Genomic DNA, 19,188 nt, shown 5'->3' with positions numbered 1-19,188 from the left:
ATATTAGCTTCAGGTATATCACATAGTAATTGAGAATTTTTGCAGATTATACTCCATTATAGGTTATTATTATAAGATGACTATAATTGCTTGTGCTATACAGTAAATCTTTGCTGTTCATCTCTTTTATATGTAGTAGCTAATATCTATTAATCCTATACCTTAGATTTGTCCCTAATTCCCCCCTTTCCTCTCCTCTTGGATAATCATAAATTTGTTTTCTATACCTTTGAGTCTGTTTTGTATATACATTTGTGTTGTGTTTTAGATTCCACATGTGATATCATATAATTCTTGTCTTTGTCTGACTTATTTCACTAAACATATTCTCTAGGTCCATCCATGTTGCTGCAAATGGCAGAATTTCATTTTTTATGGCTGATTAGTATTCCATTATATATACACTCACACAAACACAAGCACCCACCCATCTTCTTAATCCAGTCATCTGTTGATAGACACTTGGTTTGCTTACATGACATAGCTGTTATAAATAGTGCTGTTATGAACATTAGGGTGAATGTATCTTGTTAAATTAGTGTTTTCATTTTTTTCCCAATAAATACCCAGGAGTAGAGTTGCTGAATCATTTATGGTAGTTCTAATTTCACTTTTTTGAGGAGCCTATTAACTATTTTCCAAAGTTTCAGCACCTGTTTACACTGCTTTTAACAGTGTAAAAGGGTTCCCTTTTGTCCATATTGTTGCAGCAATCATTATTTGTAGGCTTCTTCAATGGTAGTCATTCTGACAAGAGTGAACTGATTATCTCTTTATTGTTTTGATTGCATTTTTCTTGTAATTTGTATTGTTGAGTGTCCTTCCATGTGCCTATTAGCTATCTGTATGTCTTCTTTGAAGAAATGGTTATTCAGGTTCTGTGTTTTGTCCATTTTTTGATTGGGTTGTCTGTTTTTTTTTATACTGAGTTTATGAGTTTTTTATGTGTTTAGGATATTAATCCCTTGTCTGTTGCATCGTTTACAAATATTTTTTCCCATTCCATAGGTTCTCTTTTCATTTTGTTTATGGTTTCCTTTGTTGGACAAAAGCTTTTAAGTTTAATTAGGTTGCATTTGTTTATTTTTACTTCTATTTCTTTTGCCTTAGGAGACTGATTCAAAAAATATTCTTATAATTTATGTCAAAGAGTATTCAGCCTATGTTCTCTTCTAGGATTTTTATGGTTTCTGTTCTTACATTATGTCTTTAAACCATTTTGAGTTTATTTTTGTATATGGTGTGACAAAATGTTATAATCTCATAATTTTACACGTGACTTCAGTTTTTCCAGAACCACTTGTTAAGAAATGAGCACTTCTCCATTGTGTGTTCTTACCTCCTTTGTTATAGATGATTTGGCCATTTGGGGTCTTTCCTGTTTCTATATGAATTTTATGACTGTTTATTCCAGTACAGTGAAAATGTCCTGATATTTTCATAGAGATTGAATTAAATCTGTAAATCTTATTCCACTTTATGTCAACTTCAATTTCCTTCACTGCTGTTTTATTAGTTTTCAGAGTATACGTCTTTCACCGTAAGGTTATTCCTAGGTATTTTATTCTTTCTGATATGGCTTCTAAAAGGCTGTCTTTCTCTTTCTGATATTTCATTATTAGTTTATAGACCACAAAATAATTCTATATATTAATCTTGTATCCTACTATCTTGTTTAAATCATTTATTAGTTCTAAAAGTTTTCTGTAGAGACTTTAGGGTTTTCTCTCTATAGAACAAATGACTCTCAGATGTTGTCTGCAAATAGTGACAGTTTTACATTTTCACTTTCAATTTGGATACCTTTCATTTCTCTTTCTTCTCTTACTGCTGTGGTTAGAACTTCTAATATTTAAGTAGAATTGGTTAGAGTGCACATTCTTGTCATGTTCCTGAATTTAGCATGAAGTAATTTAGCTTTTCATCAGTCAGTATTATCTTGGGTTTGTGTTTGTTGCAAATGGCCTTTACTATGTTCAGATGTGTTCTTTCTATATCCACTTTGATGCAAGTTTTAATAATGAATGGATGTTGTATTTTGTCATGTGCTTTTTCTGCGTCTTTTGAAGTGATCATGTGATTTTTATCTTTCCTTTTGTTAATGTGGTTTATCACATTGATTGATTTGTATACATTGAATCATCTTTGTGCCCCTGGAATGAATCCAACTTAATCACGGTGTATAATCTTTTTTATGTATTATTGGATTTGGTTTGCTAATATTTTTTGAGGATTTTGCGTCCATATTCATCAATGATATTGGCACATAATTTTTTTGTGGCATCTTTGTCTGGTTTTGATATCAGTAATGGTGGCCTTGTAGAATGAATTTGGGAGTGCTCCTTCCTCTTCAAATTTTTTGAAATATTTTGAGAAGGATAGGTATAAGTTCTTTATATGTTTGGTAGAATTCCCTGGTGAAGCTGTTTGGTTGGTCCTGGACTTTTGTTTGCAGATTCTATTATTTTTATTACAGATTCTATTTTACTTATAGTGATTGTTCAAACTGTCTGTTGTCTTCTTGACTCAATCTTAGCAGGTTATATGTTTCTAGAAATGTGTCTGTTTCTTCGAGGGTGTCCAATTTATTGGCATATAACTGTTTATAGTATTCTCATGATTTTTTGTATTTCTGTGATGTCAGTTATTATTTCACCTCTTTCATTTCTTAATTTGTTTATTTGGGTCCTCTTTTTTCTTCTTGGTGAGCCAAGATACACATTTGTCAATTTTATTTATCCTTTCAAAAAATCACCTCTTGATTTTATTCTTTCCTATTGTCTTTTTTATCTCTATTTTGTTTCCTCTGTGGTGTTTATTATTTCCTTCCTTCTGCTGGCTTTTGGCTTTGTTTGTTCTTTTGCTAATTCCTGTGGGTTTTCTTTTAAACATTTCAAAGATTTTGTAAAGTTATATTTTCATTTTTATTTGTCTTGAGGTATTTTGTAATTGCTCTTTGATTTCATCATTGACCCATTTTAATAGCATGTTGTTTAGTCTCCATGTGTTTATTCTTTTTATATTTTTCTTTCTGTGGTTGATTCCTAGTTTAAGACCATTGTGATCAGAAAAGATGCTTGATGTAATTTTTTAGATTTGTTCAGATTTGTTTTGTGTTGAGTATGTGATCTATCATAGAGAACATTTCATGCATGCTTGCAAAGAATGCATGTGCTTCCTTTGTGGGGAATGCAGTGTCCTGTAGATATCAATTAAATCCAACTCTATTGTGTCATTAGGACCTTATTGATTTTCTGATAGATTTTCTGTTGGGACAATTTGTCCATTAATGTCAGCAGGATGTTAAAGTTTACTTTTATTGTACTAGTGTCATTTTCTTCATTTTTCTCTGTTAATATTTGCTTTATATATTTAGGTCTTCCTGTTATTAGGTACATACATTAATGAGTGTAATATCTTCTTATATTGATCCCTTTATTATTACATAATGTTCTTCTTTGTCTTTTGTAATAACCTTTCTTTTAAAGTCTATTTTGTCTGATACACATATTGTTACCACTTTCTTGTCATTTTCATTTTGCATGAAATAGCTATTTTCTGTCCCCTTGCTTTTAGTCTGTATGTGTCTTTAACCCTGAAGTAATTCTCTTCTAGACAGTGTATTGAAGGATTTTGTATTTTTATCCAATCAGCCATCCTATGTCTTTTGACTGGAGTGTTTATTCTGTGGACATTTACAGTAATTATTGATAGGCTCCAGGAGTTGGTGATGGACAGCAAAGCCTAGAGTGTTGCAGTCCATGTGATTGCAAAGAGTTGGACACAACTGAGTGACTGAACTGAACTGAAATTACTGCCATCTTTTACTTATTTTTCTGTCGTTTTTGTAGCTCTTCTCTGTTTATTTCTTCTTTTTTTGCTTTTCTCATTGTGGTTTAATTTTTTTTAGTAATTTGCTGGATTGCTTTCATTTTTATTTTTTGTGTATCTTTTGTAGGTTTTTGCTCTGTGATTACCATGGGGTTCATGTATGTTGACCCAGAGTTATAGCTACTTCATTTAAACTGAAAGGCATTTAAATTCAAATGTGTTCTGGAAGACCTACACTTTTTTCTCTCCTCCCCCATATTTTGGTTTTGATCTCAGATTTCACATGTTAATGTTTATCCCTTAACTATTTATTGTAGAGTTGCTTTTATAGTTTTTTATCTTTTAATCCAAATATTGGCTTATTTAAGTTATTTAAGTAAGCTTTGATCCTTATTATGTATCTGTCTTTTCTAATGGGCTTTATCCTTTCCTATAGATGCTTATTTCGTTTCCATTTAGAAAAGATCCTTCAGCGTTATTTTATTTTAAGGATAGATCCAGTATTACTGAATTCATTCAGTTTTTGCTTGCCTGAGAAATCATCTCTCCTTCTTTTCTACATGACAATATGGCTGGGTAGAGTCTCCACATTTTGAATATACATGCCACTCCCTTCTTACCTGCAAAGTTTCTACAAAAAGATCAATTGTTAGCCTTATGGATATTCCCTTGTATATGACTCTTTGTTTTTTTCTTGGTGCTTTTAGAATTGTCTCTTTAACTTTTACCATTTTAATTATGACATATCTTGCCATAGGTATGTTTGGGTTCATCTTTTTAATGAGCCTCTGTGCTGCCTGTGCCCAGATGTTTCCTTCCTTCAATTTGAGAGATCTTACAGCCACAACTTAATCACATATACTTTTGATACTCTTTTTTTCCCCTTGCTTCTCTTCTCACATTATAGGAAACCCTATAATGTGAATATTGGCACACTTAATGTTATCCCAAAGATGTCATATATTACTTTTTTAAATTTGCCTTTCTAACTACTGTTTTGATTGGATGATTTCCATTATTTTATCTTCCAGATCACAAATGCATTTTTCTGTGTCATTTAGTTTGCATCCATTTCTTCTAGACTTTTTTTTAATTTCAGATATTTAATTAATTATCTGTTTTCAACTGTATGGTTTTTATATTTTCTAGTTCCTTGTTCAAATGATCTGTGTTTAGATAAATTATTTTCCCTAATTTAGTTAGCAATGTTTTAAAGTCTTTATCTGGAAAATTATTTCTGTTTCATTATTTACTTTCTTCAAGGATTTTCTCTTACTCCTTCATTTGAGAGTAGTTCCTGTCTTTTCATTTTAATTTTCTCTGTCTTTGTGAATTTAGGTGAAAGATGTACCTGTTGTGGTCTTGAGGGAGTATTCTTATGTGAGAGCATCCCTATGCAGACTGCATGTGCCCAGTGCCTTTAGTGGGAGGGGTGGATTTGATACGGGTGCCCATCACATCTTTCCTCAGGGTGTGCTGGCACCTGTCTCTTTGGTAGGGGGTGTGACTGGTGATGGAGGAGCTAGAGCCTGCACAGGGTATGAGGTGGGACTTCTCTGCTCATTGGATGTTACCACCCTGTCAGGGGCGGGATTTGCTCCCAAGTTGCTAAAGCAGAATCCCTGAAGGTCAGGCTAGAACTGGCTGTTTCCCTCAGTATATATTTTTACTTCTCCTTGTACTGGGTCCTTTGTCCCAAAGGAGGGGAGTCCTGCAGCAAGTGGGGCCTGTATATTTACAGACATCTAAGTCTGCCTCTGCAGACAACAGCACCTCTGCGCAGATGCAGCCCATGTTCACTCCTTTCCCTGGCTGTGGTCACCACAGATCTAGTGCTGTCCTGTGGCTTGGAGCGAGCCACGCTGGAGTGTTTGCTCAGCTTAGGCTGGCTTACTTAGCAAGGCAGGCACAGGAAGTCTGCCCCTATGCTACCGTCATAAATGTGGGCTGTTTCTGGGGCACTTCCTAAGCAAGCCACCACTGCCTACCTGGGCTACACCCTGCACCCCCAGGTCACCTCTGTGTCCCTAAGCCAAGTCTTTTCCCAGGCCCCAGGTGCTCTAGACCCAGTACATGCTATGACGTAGGTGAGTGGACTGGTTGTTCTCTCTGCTTGGACTGAGGAGCACAGCAAGGCAGCAGCTGCTAGGGCAGACCTCTCTCCCCCCTGCCCAAGGGCAGGCTAGTGCCTGCCCACTCCTCATGAGTGGACTCTAGGCTTCTCCACCCTTTCTGTCTATTCTAGCAGTTCTCCCAGTACCCACGGGGGCTTGTGTGTCCCCAGACTGGGACTGGGACACCCAGTCTGTGGTTCAGCCCACTCACTCCCAGGATGAATATCCATCCATGTGATCTCTCTTTTCCTCTAAGTTCCCAACCACAGGCATAGGTCCCAACCTGATCACTTCTCTTCCTGTCCTGCACAGTTAGCCATATCTTTCTTTCAGTCTCAGTTGTATGAAGGTCCTTATTCCAGTTTCCAGTTACTTTTCCTTGAAAATTGTTCCATATGTCAATGTATTTTTTATGTGCTTGTGGGAAGAGGTGAGCTCCATGTCCTCCTACTCTGCCATCTTCATCTCCCATCAAATTACTTCCAATTTAAACTTATGAGTTTACCTCCCTCACCGACATGCTGTGTTCTTCCAGAGTAAATTTTACTTTCAACAAAACTTTCATCTGTTACTGTTTAGCTCAGGAACAATTTACAGTGTAGTTAATTGCATTTTTCAGTATTATTATTGCTTAATATAATAAGAACCACTGTATATTGAGTACCTTCTGTGATGGCTATTTTATTTGCATTGTTTTTATTTCTTTATATAAAAATATTAACTATATGCAAGAATGATTGAATTTTATGTCTAAAGTTTAAAGAATAATAAAACAAATACACATGTACTCACCACCCAGGTAAGAATGAGAATCTTTGACATTGCCTGTGCCTTTCTTCTTGATTATATATACCTCTTTCCTCAATAGGTAATGCTATTCCAAATGTTGAGTATCATTTATATGCTTTTCACAAGTTGATTGATAAAATATTAATGAGATCAAAGTGTTTACTTTAAACTTTGCTTACGATATTGTTAAAATTTTCCTTCTGTCTCCTCATTTCCTGCAGAAGCATTTGGCTCATAGTACATGCTCAGAAAATGATTGTTCAATTGATGTGTTTTTTTCTAAAGTAATTGTACAAAGTTTCATTCCTACCAGTCTTATGGAAGCATTCCCATTGTTCCATATGCTTTACATTAGTCTTATTATAATGCATTTTTATTTCTTTATCCTGTCTTATTTTAAAATTTTTCTTTGTTCTTTTTTTTTTAATCCCTTCTTTTTCCCCCCGTCTTTACTATTTTTTTGGTTTGATTATGTTTGATATTTTGGTCGGTGGTTTTTGCATTTTATTTTTATTCTTCCCCATCATGTTTAGAAATTAAGTCTTTTCTTGGTAATCTTTTAACAGTTACCTTAAAATTTTAACATTCATCTTGAACATAGTCTTAAATTAATCAGAATCTTTACCTTTCTTTCAGACATACAAGGTACTTATAAACTTATAACACTTTAACTCTGATTAGCTTCTTCCCAGCTTACATGCTTATAATTACCCACTATTTGACTTTAGTGAGGCATTGTTTCTCTAATTCACTTTCTTTGCAGTCACCTCCTAACCTCACATAACCATTGAGTTTCTAATTTATTTTTTCTTTTTCTTTCTTTCTTTTTTGTTATTTAAATAGTAAAAGTATGATAACACATTTATAGGAGAATTGGAAAATGCAGAACAAAGTTACACGTCATTCCACTATATACTACAATTATTTTTAAGTAGATAAACTAAAATTTTTATTAATGGTTGGAGTTTCAATATCAAACTCTCAAAAATTAATAGAATGAATAGACAGAAAAGTAGAATGATATAGTAGACCTGAAAAGCACTATGAACCAATTCAACATAATTAAGATTTATACAATTTGCACACAATGGCAGGATACAAATTCTATTCAAATTCTTATAGAGTGTAAACCAGGAGACACTTTAACATACCCAAGGATATAAAACAAGGTGCAAAAATTTCATGGTCTAAAGGTATTGAAATCATACAGAGTCTGAATTATGTTAGAAATCAATATCAAAAGATATTTGAAAAGAACCCACATATTTTTTAAGTGCAGTATGACATTTACCAAGAGAGATCTTTGACTTAGCCATTGAAAGTCTCAATAAAGTTGAAAAACTGAAGAAACACATAGGGTGATTGCAGAGAAGAAAGCATGTAATGAGAAATTAATATCAAAGATACTTTAAATATCTCATATATTTGGAAATTAAGTGTCTACTTTTAAATGATGGGTGTATCTAAGAAGCCTTAACAAGGAAAATTAGAAAATGTTTGTAACAGAATAAAAATGAAAAGAGAATTTATCAGAATTTGTTGCATGCAGCTAGAGCTGCTCAGTGGCTGGATTCAGTGAGGAATCTTGAATAAGGTGTGAAAACAATGTGATTTGTTATTTTCTATCTGCTATTTTAATAATTTTAAACTATGGACCGAGGTATGTAATATTGTACAGGAGGCAGAGAACAAAACCATCTCAAAGAAGAAAAAAAGCAAGAAGGCAAACTAGTTATCTGGGGAGGGTTTACAAATAGCTGAAGAAAGACAAGAAGTGAAAAGGGAGAACAGGAAAAGTATATCCGACTAAACGAAGAGTTCCAAAGAATAGCATGGAGAGACAAGAAGGCCTTAAATGAACAGTACATAAACCTAGAAAAAATAAATAAATAAGGGGAAAGACTGGAGATCTCTTCAGGAAAATTAGAAATATGAAGGCAACATTTTGCCCAAAGATGGGCACAATAAAGGACAGAAATGGTAGAGACCTAGTAGACACTGAAGAGATCATGAAGAGATGGTAAGAATACATGAAAGAACTATACAAAAAAGATCTTAATGAACTAGATTGCTTCAATCATGTGGTCAGTCACCCAGAGCCAGACATTATAGAGAGTGAAGTCGAGTGGGCCTTTGGAAGCACTGCTGTTAATAAAGCTAGTGGATGTGATGGAATTCCAGTAGAACTATTCAGAACCCTAAAGGATGATGCCATCAAGGTGTTGCACTCAATATGTCAGAAAATCTGGAAGACCCAGCAGTGGCCACAGGACTAGAAAAGGTCAATCCTCATTCCAGTTCCCAAGAAGGGTAATACTAAAGAATGCGCTAACCATCGGACAGTTGCAGTCATCTTCCATGTTAGTAAGGTCATGCTTAAAATCTTGTGTGCTAGGCTTCAGCATTATGTGAACCAAGAACTTCCAGATGTCCAAGCTGGGTTTAAAAAAGGCAGAGGATCCAGAAATCAAATTGCCAACATTCGCTGGATCATAGAGAAAGCAAGGGAATTCCAGAAAAACATCTTACTTCTGTTTCATTGACTACGCTAAAGCCTTTGACTGTGTACAACATAACAAACTGTGGAAAGCTCTTAAAGAGATGGGAATACCCGACTCATTGGTTCAAGATTGAGAAAGGAGTACAACAGGGCTGTCTGCTGTCACCCTGTTTATTTAACCTATACCTGAGCATATCATGAGAAATGCCAGGCTGCAATAGTTACAAGCTGGAATCAAGATAGGAGAGAGAAACATAAACCTCAGATATGCAGAAGATACCTCTCTAATGAGAGAAAGCGAAGAGGAGCTAAGGAGCCTCTTGATGAGGGTGAAGGAGGAGAGTGAAAGAGCCAGCTTAAGACTAAATTTAAAAAAAAAAAACTGATCATGGCATCCGACCCATTACTTCATGGCAAATGGAGGGGAAAAGGTAAAAGTAGTGACAGATTTCCTCTTGCGTTGTAAAATCACTGCAGATGGTGACTATAGCCATGAAATCAGAAGACGTTTGCTCCTTAGCAGGAAAACTATGACAAATCTAGACAGGGTTTTGAAAAGTAAGACATTACTTTGCAGACATAGGTCCATATCATTAAGGATATGGTCTTACCAGCGGTCACGTACGGTTGTGAGAGCTGGACCATGAAGAAGGCAGAACACCAAAGAATTGATGCCTTTGAACTGTGGTGCTGGAGAGGACTCCTGAAAGTCCAATTGACAGCAAGGAGATCAAACCAGTCAATTTTAAGGGAAATCAACCCTGAATACTTGTTGGAGGGACTAATGCTGAAGCTGAAGCTCCAGTATTTTGGTCATCTGATGCAAACAACCAACACGTTGAAAAAGTCCCTGATGCTGGGAAAAACTGAGGGCAGAAGAAGAAGAGGGCATCAGAGGATGAGATGGCTGGATGGCATCACTGATGCAATGGACATGAACTTGGGTAAACTTCAGGAGATGGTGAGGTCTGGGAGGCCTGGTGAGCTATAGTCCATGGGGTTGCAAAGAGTTAGACACAATGACGTCGAATAGAAAGCACTGTATATAGTTTAATGTTGGCAAAAAGATACATTATTTTTTTAAATATATAGATGCTATATTCAAAGAAGAAGTCAGGAAAACTATACACCAGTTGACAAATAGTGTTTGTCTCTGGAGCAGTGGTTCTTAAGGTCAGGGATGCAGGTGTTTTGCTTCAGGGGACATTTGGCAATGTCTCAGGACATTTTGGAGAAGGACATGGCAACTCACTCCAGTACTCTTGCCTGGAAAATCCCATGGACAGAGGGGCCTGGTAGGCTACAGTCCATGGGGTCGCGAAGAGTCAGACACGACTGCGTGACTTCACTTTCACTCTTCACTTTCATGCGTTGGAGAAGGAAATGGCAACCCACTCCATTATTCTTACCTGGAGAATCCCAGAGACAGAGGAGCCTGGTGGGCTGCCATCTATGGGGTTGCACAGAGTCGGGCACAACTGAAGTGACTTAGCAGTAGCAGCAGCAGTAGCAGGACATTTTGGGTTTTTACAATTTGGAGAATGCAACCAAATTAGGACTCACTAAAAAAAAAAAAAAGAAAATACTTCCTAGAATGTTATATATGAAAATTTTAAATATGCTTCTAAATAAGTTATGTCAAAAACATTGCTAGGAAATATATAAAGGAAGTTAAATGTTACTTGCATCAATAGTTAGAATACAAATGAACAAACAACATACAATTCCATAATCAACATACTGACAAAAATTGAAGTGTGATAACAACAAATAGTTCACTTTTTAAAAATTTAAATGGTGTCCAGCTGGATGAATGTAGTATTATTATCCATTATCTGATTGATGGACTTTTTAGAATTACTCCAGTCTGTTTTTTATAATGACATTTTACATGTCTCCTCCTCAGAGGGTATATATACTGTCAACTTTCTTAGATGCTGTAAAATTGTTCTCCAAACTGGTTGTTCCAATTTATGCACAACACTAGTATATAAGCACTTCTATTCTTCTACATTCTTAAGAACATTTGCTGTTATCACACTTTAATTTTTGTCAGTATGTTCAATATTAAACTATAACACTGAGGTAAAAGATAAAAATAATTTGTAAGGCTATCCTTTGTCTTATACTGTTCGTGTGAAATCATAAATATACAAGAGTACATGTTATTAGGGAATAAATGTAGTGGCCTGGAATCCTGGACAGGAAGGATACCTTAGCCTTAGGATAGTGGTTCCTGCTGAGAAACAATGGAGAAAGCTTTCAACCAAGTGTATAATGTTTATTTCTTAAATAGGCAATTATCAATGAGTGTCTATTTGACAACAAGTAAATAGGTGTTCTTTGTATTATTGTCTTTCCTTTTATTTCCTTTTTGCTGTATTTGGAATATGTTTTATGACTAAAGGAAAAGATTATCAAAAGTTTTCCCTTCCTCTCGTTTCCTTTTCTCACTACGGCCAGCCATCTATACATTGACTAGTTTATTTTTGCTGTGAGAGTCTGGCTGGCTGCAGTCCATGGGTTCGGAAAGAGTTGGACACAACTGAGCAAATAAGCACACATACCCTGTACACACTTTATTAAATTGCATATTACGCTAATTACATTTATTTATATGTTATTTTCACCATAGAGATGATGGTAGGTAGTGGCTATATCTTGTTTGTATGTCCCTTTGCATAGTTTCAGTTCAGTTCAGTTCAGTCGCTCAGTCGTGTCCAACTCTTTGCGACTCCATGAATCGCAGCACGCCAGGCCTCCCTGTCCATCTCCAACTCCCGGAGTTTACCCAAACCCATGTCCATCAAGTCGGTGATGCCATCTAGCCATCTGATCCTCTGTTGTCCCCTTCTCCTCCTGCCCCCAATCCTTCCCAGCATCAGGGTCTTTTCCAATGAGTCAAATCTTCCCATGAGGTGGCCAAAGTATTAGAGTTTCAGCTTCAACATCAGTCCTTCCAATGAACACCCAGGACTGATCTCCTTTAGGATGGACTGGTTGGATCTCCTTGCAGTCCAAGGGACTCTCAAGAGTCTTCTCCAACACCACAGTTCCAAAGCATCAATTCTTCGGCACTCAGCTTTCTTCACAGTCCAACTCTCACATCCATACATGACTACTGGAAAAACCATAGCTTTGACTAGACGGACCTTTGTTGGCAAAGTAATGTCCTTAAATAGTTATCAGACTTTTTTTGATCATGGTCACTGTTCCTGATATGGATTCTTTTCACTGGGTTGTAAAATAATGTGTAATGAAGTTTTATTTTTTGGAGATTAGAAAAATTGCTTCACATACATCCTTTCCATTCCAGGCTCTAAATTATCTTGGCATTCAGCCCACAAAAGAGCAACACCAAGCCCTGAGACAGCAAGTACAAGTAGACCCAACGGGGACAGTGTCTTTTGGAGGTAACGTTAGGTGCATCCTGTTGCATCATCATAGAAACTTGGTCACAGAGTTGTTGTGGCCCACATTTATTAAGAGTGCCTCTTCTTTAGAAGGAAAGAAAGAAAAACAAAAACCACATCTATTCATATGTCAAGTTCCTTAAACGGTGGGACTTCATTGGTGGCTCAGTGGTAAATAATCCACCTGCAAAGCAGGAGACGTGGGTCTGATCCTTAGGTCATGAAGATCCCCTGGAGGAGGGCCTGGCAACCCACTCCAGTATTCGTGCCTGGAAAATCTCATAGACAGAGAAGCCTGGAGAGCTATATACAGTCCATGGGGTCACAGATTCAGACACCACTGAAGTAAGTGAGCATGCACATAACGCCTTCAACAGTAGTCTAAAAACTCAGAATTATTGGCCTAACTGAGTCAGCAGAAAGGAGAACTTTCTTAGAATCTTTCAGCTTTAAAACATCATCATTCTATCATGTTCTGTTTTTAATTTGTTGCATAAATGTTTTCAACAAATATGATATAATAATATCATAGACTTTGCACTATTGGAAATTTTGATGGTATTTCATTAACTGATAATATAAATAATTCTGTATGTAATATAGCTTTTTTCTTCTTTCTCTTAGGATAAATTCCCACAAGTGGCTTAGACTTTTCATATGTATTAATAAATTGTTTTTCAGAGACATTTTTTATACATATTTGTTCTGGTGCTAGTAATGTTTGAATGGAACTGTTTTCTGTATCCTTGACAGCATTAAGAAATTAATTATTTTTTATAGAGTAGATGGAACATTGTATCATTCTAAAAGCATCAGCATTGCTGAAGAAAGAAATCTGGAGTTTTGAAGTAATAAAAAAGATATATTTGATCCCCTCTCCTTTTTAAAATCATCACAAAATAATAAGAACAAGAAACAGAAATACATGTACAACCACAGTGTATAAGGACAGAAAGTAGATGAAGACAGTAAATGAATTAATGAGCAGAGGCGTGTAAAGCCCAAGTGTTTGAAAAGATGGGGGAATCACAGCAGGAACAAGCCTGTTCCTGGAAAGGTTTAGGAATTGAGAGCATCAGGTACTTAAGGCTGGGTGTAGGCATGGCATTTAGAACAGAGTTGTTAGGAATCTGTGTAAGGAGCAATTAGGTAAGCTTTTCCCTGCCCTCTCTCAAGCAATCAAGCAACTACCACTTCCTTACTCTTGCAGAGGAAAATTAGTCTGTCCTCTTGAGAAATTAAACCAGATTGATTCCAGACCTATAGTTGCCAGCAGCTAGGGAATTTAGGAGTATGTATGGTGAATTATCACTCACAACACACACTGAGATTGCTCAGTGATATTTGCAACCATATTTATACTCTATGGGTAAGCAGTTGTAAGAGTTTCTCCAAAGAACCTGAACAAGACATCAATATAGTTGGCTACCTGATTACTCTGTAGTGAAACCCACTAGCTGACAAAGAGAGGGTTATACACACAAAATTCCAGACAATGATTTAGTGCCTAATTTTTCTTGAATGTGAACTTAAGGCCAGGAGTTATCAGACATTTGGAGAAATCCTTCAACATAAAATGTAAAGCCCCGAAGTGTCAGATAAATAGAAAAAGAGGAACTCAGAAAAAAGGAATATTGCAAGAGCAAAGAACTTCACGTAAACCATATATTAGAAATGATAAACAAAACTAAGCTGTCCATGAAATAAGAGTAGGATATTGTAAAATAGGAACAATTAAAAAGATCATTGGAATGTAAAAATATAATAGCCAAATTAAAAAAAAAAAAATTGAAGATAGATGAATATGTCACACTCCATGTCTAAAGAAGCTTATAGTTTGCTAGGTTGGCATTAGGCAGTGTTATATAACAATCAAGAGAATATGTCGTTGAGTCAGACTTTAAATGGAATCTTGCTCTGCTACTTATTTGCCAAGTTAACTTATCTTAGCCGCAAGCTGTAAAATGGAGAGGATTAGAGGATCTATCTCAGAAAATTCTGGGGATGAAATTACAAAGTGCCATTCCTAGCATTTGAGGCAGTTATAGAAACATTCACTGCTATTATTATTATTACTGCTACTACTGTTATTATTATTAAGCCTATTTAAGTAAGTTAAATTTTAACCGTTATTATAACATATAGCTTCAACTTCATGTAGAGAAAGGTAAAGTTTACTTAGATAAGGTTAAGTGCTGTGTTCTTATTGAAATGTGTTCCATTTTAGATTTTGTCCACGTTGCCAGAAACTTGTTTTGCTTGCAATTGGATGAAGCCAATGTCGGTGCACATGAAATTTGCAGCATATTAAATTCACAGGTAGAGTATACACTATAGAATTGTCTTAATTGCACTTAAGTCATTTCCTATATGAGTTTCCCTGTTAGCTCAGCTGGTAAAGAATCCTCCTGTAATGCAGGAGACCCGAGTTCAATTCCTAGGTTGGGAACATCCCCTGGAGAAGGGATAGGCTACCCACTCCAGTATTCTTGGGCTTCCCTGGTGGCTCAGACAGTAAAGAATCTGCCTACAATGCAGGAGACCTGAGTTTGATCCCTAGATTGAGAAGATTCCCTGGAGAAGGGCATGGCAATTCATTTCAGTATTCTGGCCTGGAGAATCCCCATGGACAGAGGAACATGGTGGGCTACAGTCCATGGCATCACAAAGAGTTGGACACGACTGAGCAACTAAGCACAGCACAGCGTGTCTTAAGTGTTATGTATTATATACATATGCTTTCTTATTTTTTAGAAAATAAGTTATGCAGATTAAATATGCTTTCTGGGTAAATATGTGAAATACAAATAATTTAAAATCAAAAGTGAAATTTTGTGTTGATCTCCTTTATCCTCCTCTCTCACTTTCCCATTATGATACTCCCATATTTAAGTTTACCACAGAAAAGTATTTATATCTTAAATGTTAACTCTAAAATGTTATAGTCTGAACCATCCTTGTGTAATCAGCATCCACATCAAGAAACACAGGGTTAAAGAAACTACTGGGACCCTGATGTCTCCACCCCCATGTTCCTTTCTAGTTTTCTAGTGCTAACCCTCCCCACCCCAAGTCAAGATAATGAGCTACTCTTTGGCCCTCTAACAACACAGATCTGCTTTGCTATTTTTGTGCTTTATCTAAAATGAAGTTGTGAAGTCTGTTAACTTCTTAAGTCATTTGTTCTATAAAACTTTGATATTTATATTGTCAAATCTTTCAGTTCTTTCCTTTATGGATATTTTATTATTAAGGAAGATCTTTTCATTTTATAGTATATATATAACATACTCATTATAAATAATTTTTGTTTATGCATGAGGTTTGGCCTCAAATGAATAACCACTTGCCCTTATTCCATCATCATTTATTCAATAACTATCCTTTTCCACTTTTGCAACTAATTTAAAATACAAATTTTAATATGTCCTAAATTTCATATGAATACCCAGATATTTCTAGACAAACCACTCTGTTCCATTGATCTATTTCTTTCTGCCAGGACAGTATTATCTTAATTACTCTAGCTTAATAGATCTAGGTTGATTGTTATCTATTAGGTCAAGTCTTTCCTTCTTTTGCTAGCTTCTTGATTTTCATCTAACTACATGATCTTTAGAATCATTGTGCAATGGTAATGAAAATTCAGTTGGGACTTTCTGTTTTTAATTGGAATTTTATTGACTATAGAGGATTATTTGAGAGAAGTGAAATGGTTTATTTCTCCATTCATTTAAGTCTTTGTTGATGTTTTGGAAAGAGGAAATTATATCTTGCTTCATAGTGGTCTTGAATATTTCTTAAGTCAAATAGGTACACTATAGTTTTTGATGCTATTGAAACTGGGACTTTTTTTACCATTACATTTTCTAATTGATTAATAAAAATTGATTTTTGAATGGCTATTTTGTGTGATGCCACTTTATTGAACTCCCTCATTCCAGTTATTTTTCAGTTATTTATCTTGAGCTTTCTAGGTAGACATTTGAAGTTAATTACTTTGTCTCTTTCACAATTTTTTACTCTTTCTGAATACTGTTGAATAAGAGCTATAAAACTGAGCAAGAGCCTAATTTCTGTGATATTTGAGCCATTTTACATTTTTAATTTCTGAAAAGAAGCTAGCATTATCTTACATAATGAGCAAGTTTTACAGTTGCGCATTGAACTACATAGGTTTGTACTGTACAGGTCCACTGAATCATAGGTTTTTTTTCAGTATTATATACTATAGTACTACATAATCAACGTTGGTTAAATCCTTGGGTGCAAAACCACAGATGTGGAGGGCCTACTCTAAAGTCATACTCAGATTTTCCACTATGTGGAGGATCATTGTCCCTAACCCCTCATATTGATCACGGGTCAGCTGTTCATGGGTCATTCTAGTTCCTCTGAAGCAATTTAAATAATAGAAACTTTCAGTTCAGTTAAGTCGCTCAGTCGTGTCTGACTCCTTGTGACCCCATGAATCACAGCATGCCAGGCCTCCCTGTCCATCACCAACTCCTGGAGTTTACCCAAACCCATGTCCATCGAGTCGGTGATGCTATCCAGCCATCTCATCCTCTGTTGTCCCCTTATCCTCCTGCCCCCAATCCTTCGCAGCATCAGGGTCTTTTCCAATGAGTCAACTCTTCTCATGAGGTGGCCAAAGTATTGGAGTTTCAGCTTCAACATCAGTCCTTCCAATGAACATCCAGGACTGATCTCCTTTAGGATGGACTGGTTGGATCTTCTTGCAGTCCAAGGGACTCTCAAGAGTCTTCTCCAACACCACAGTTCAAAAGCATCAATTCTTTGGCGCTCAGCTTTCTTCACCAACTCTCACATCCATACATGACCACTGGAAAAACTATAGCCTTGACTAGACGGACCTTTGTTAGCAAAGTAATGTCTCTGCTTTTAAATATGCTATCTAGGTTCGTCAGAACCTTCCTTCAAAGGAGTAAGCATCTTTTAATTTCATGGCTGCAATTACCATCAGCAGTGATTTTGGAGCCCCCAAAAATAAAAGTCTGACACTGTTTCCACTGTTTCCCCATCTATTTGCCATGAAGTGATGGGACAAGATGCCATGATCTTAGTTTTCTGAACGTTGAACCTTAAGCCAACTTTTTCACTCTCCTCTTTTACTTTCGTCAAGAGGCTCTTTAGTTCTTCTTCACTTTCTGCCATAAGGGTGGTGTCATCTGCATATCTGAGGTTATTGATATTTCTCCCAGCAATCTTGATTCCAGCTTTTGTTTCTGCTAGCCCAGCATTTCTCATTATGTACTCTGCATATAAGTTAAATAAACAGGGTGACGATATACAGCCTTGACGTACTCCTTTTCCTATTTGGGCTTCCCTGGTGGCTCAGACGGTAAAGCGTCTTCCTGCAATGCGGGAGACCCAGGGTCGATCCCTGGGTCGGAAGAACCCCTGGAGAAGGAAATGGCAACCCACTCCAGTACTCTTGCCTGGAAAATTGCATGGATGGAGGAGCCTAGTAGGCTGCAGTCCATGGAGTTGCAAAGAGTCGGACACGACTGAGCGACTTCACTTTCACTTTTCCTATTTGGAACCAGTCTGTTGTTCCATGTCCAGTTCTAACTGTTGCTTCCTGACCTGCATACAGGTTTCTCAAGAGGCAGGTCAGATGGTCTGGTATTCCCCCATCTCTTTCAGAATTTTCCACAGTTTATTGTGATCCACACAGTCAAAGGCTTTGGCATAGTTGATAAAGCAGAAATAGATGTTTTTCTGGAACTCTCTTGCTTGCCTGTTCCTTGAAGGCTTGAAAATGTTTCATGTGCCAAGTGATTGGGGCCTAGATCTTTCAGGAGAGGGGATGTTTCCTATATAATGTCTTCTAAGGTGGCTTTATTCAAATGTTTGTTCTTTTCTAGGGTAATGTTGTTGAGGTACATTTTCCTAGAAAAAATTTATTTTCATCAAGATATTAAAATTTATAAAACATTAACATGGAATTTTTTCAGATTTTTAATCCTTATTTTTGATGATACTGCTTTTTATTTTATAGATGTGCTACACAATTTTTGTTTGTTTATTTGATTCCATCACACAGCTTATGGGATCTCAGTTCCCAAATTAGGAATCAATTCCAGGCCTCCGCAGTGAAAGCAATGAATCCTAACCACTAGACCACCCGGGAACTCCCAACAGAATTTTTACACAGTACTCACACGTGCAAGTTTTTTTTTTTTTTGGTCTTTAAACTTTTGCCTGTGGTGGTTTCCCTAGTTGCAGTGAACAGGGGCCGCTCTTTGTTGGGGAGCGTGGGTTTCTCAGTGCAGAGCACTTCCTCTAGGTGTACTGGCTTCAGGAGTTGCAGCATAAGGGCTCAGGAGTTGCGGCTGTTGGCTCAGTAGCTGTGGCGAACAGGCTTACTTGCCCCGTGGCATGTGGGATCTTCCTAGACCAGAGCTTGAACCTGTGTCCCCTGCATTGGCAGACAGATTCTTAACCACTGGACCAACAGGAAAACCCCATATCCATAAGTTTTTATGGGTAGTATTTTAATAATCACTCAACAGTA

General features: G+C 36.5%; 1 protein-coding gene across 26 annotated transcripts in view; it reads left to right on the top strand.

Moving 5' to 3' along the window:
• The window catches only part of STXBP4 (syntaxin binding protein 4), a 214,891-nt gene that overhangs the window by 63,145 nt on the left and 132,558 nt on the right, over positions 1-19,188 (top strand). For 23 of the 26 annotated variants that reach the window (XR_014079965.1, XR_014079964.1, XR_014079960.1 and 20 more), the window contains 2 exons: positions 12,551-12,647; positions 14,875-14,966. The exons of the other annotated variants lie outside the window; for them this stretch is intronic. Coding sequence is in view for 16 of the 23 variants with exons in the window: in XM_081581693.1 (XP_081437819.1) it covers positions 12,551-12,647; positions 14,875-14,966 (189 nt within the window). In the remaining 7 variants the exon portion in view is untranslated. The remainder of the gene's footprint in view (positions 1-12,550; positions 12,648-14,874; positions 14,967-19,188) is intronic. 26 annotated transcript variants of the gene reach the window in all.

This window comes from Giraffa tippelskirchi, chromosome 3 (assembly GCF_054371585.1).
Source record: "Giraffa tippelskirchi isolate mGirTip1 chromosome 3, T2T-mGirTip1v1.2.pri, whole genome shotgun sequence".
Classification (NCBI taxonomy): domain Eukaryota; kingdom Metazoa; phylum Chordata; class Mammalia; order Artiodactyla; family Giraffidae; genus Giraffa; species Giraffa tippelskirchi.
Note: the sequence above shows the minus strand (reverse complement) of the source record. Positions and strands in the feature narration are given on the sequence as shown.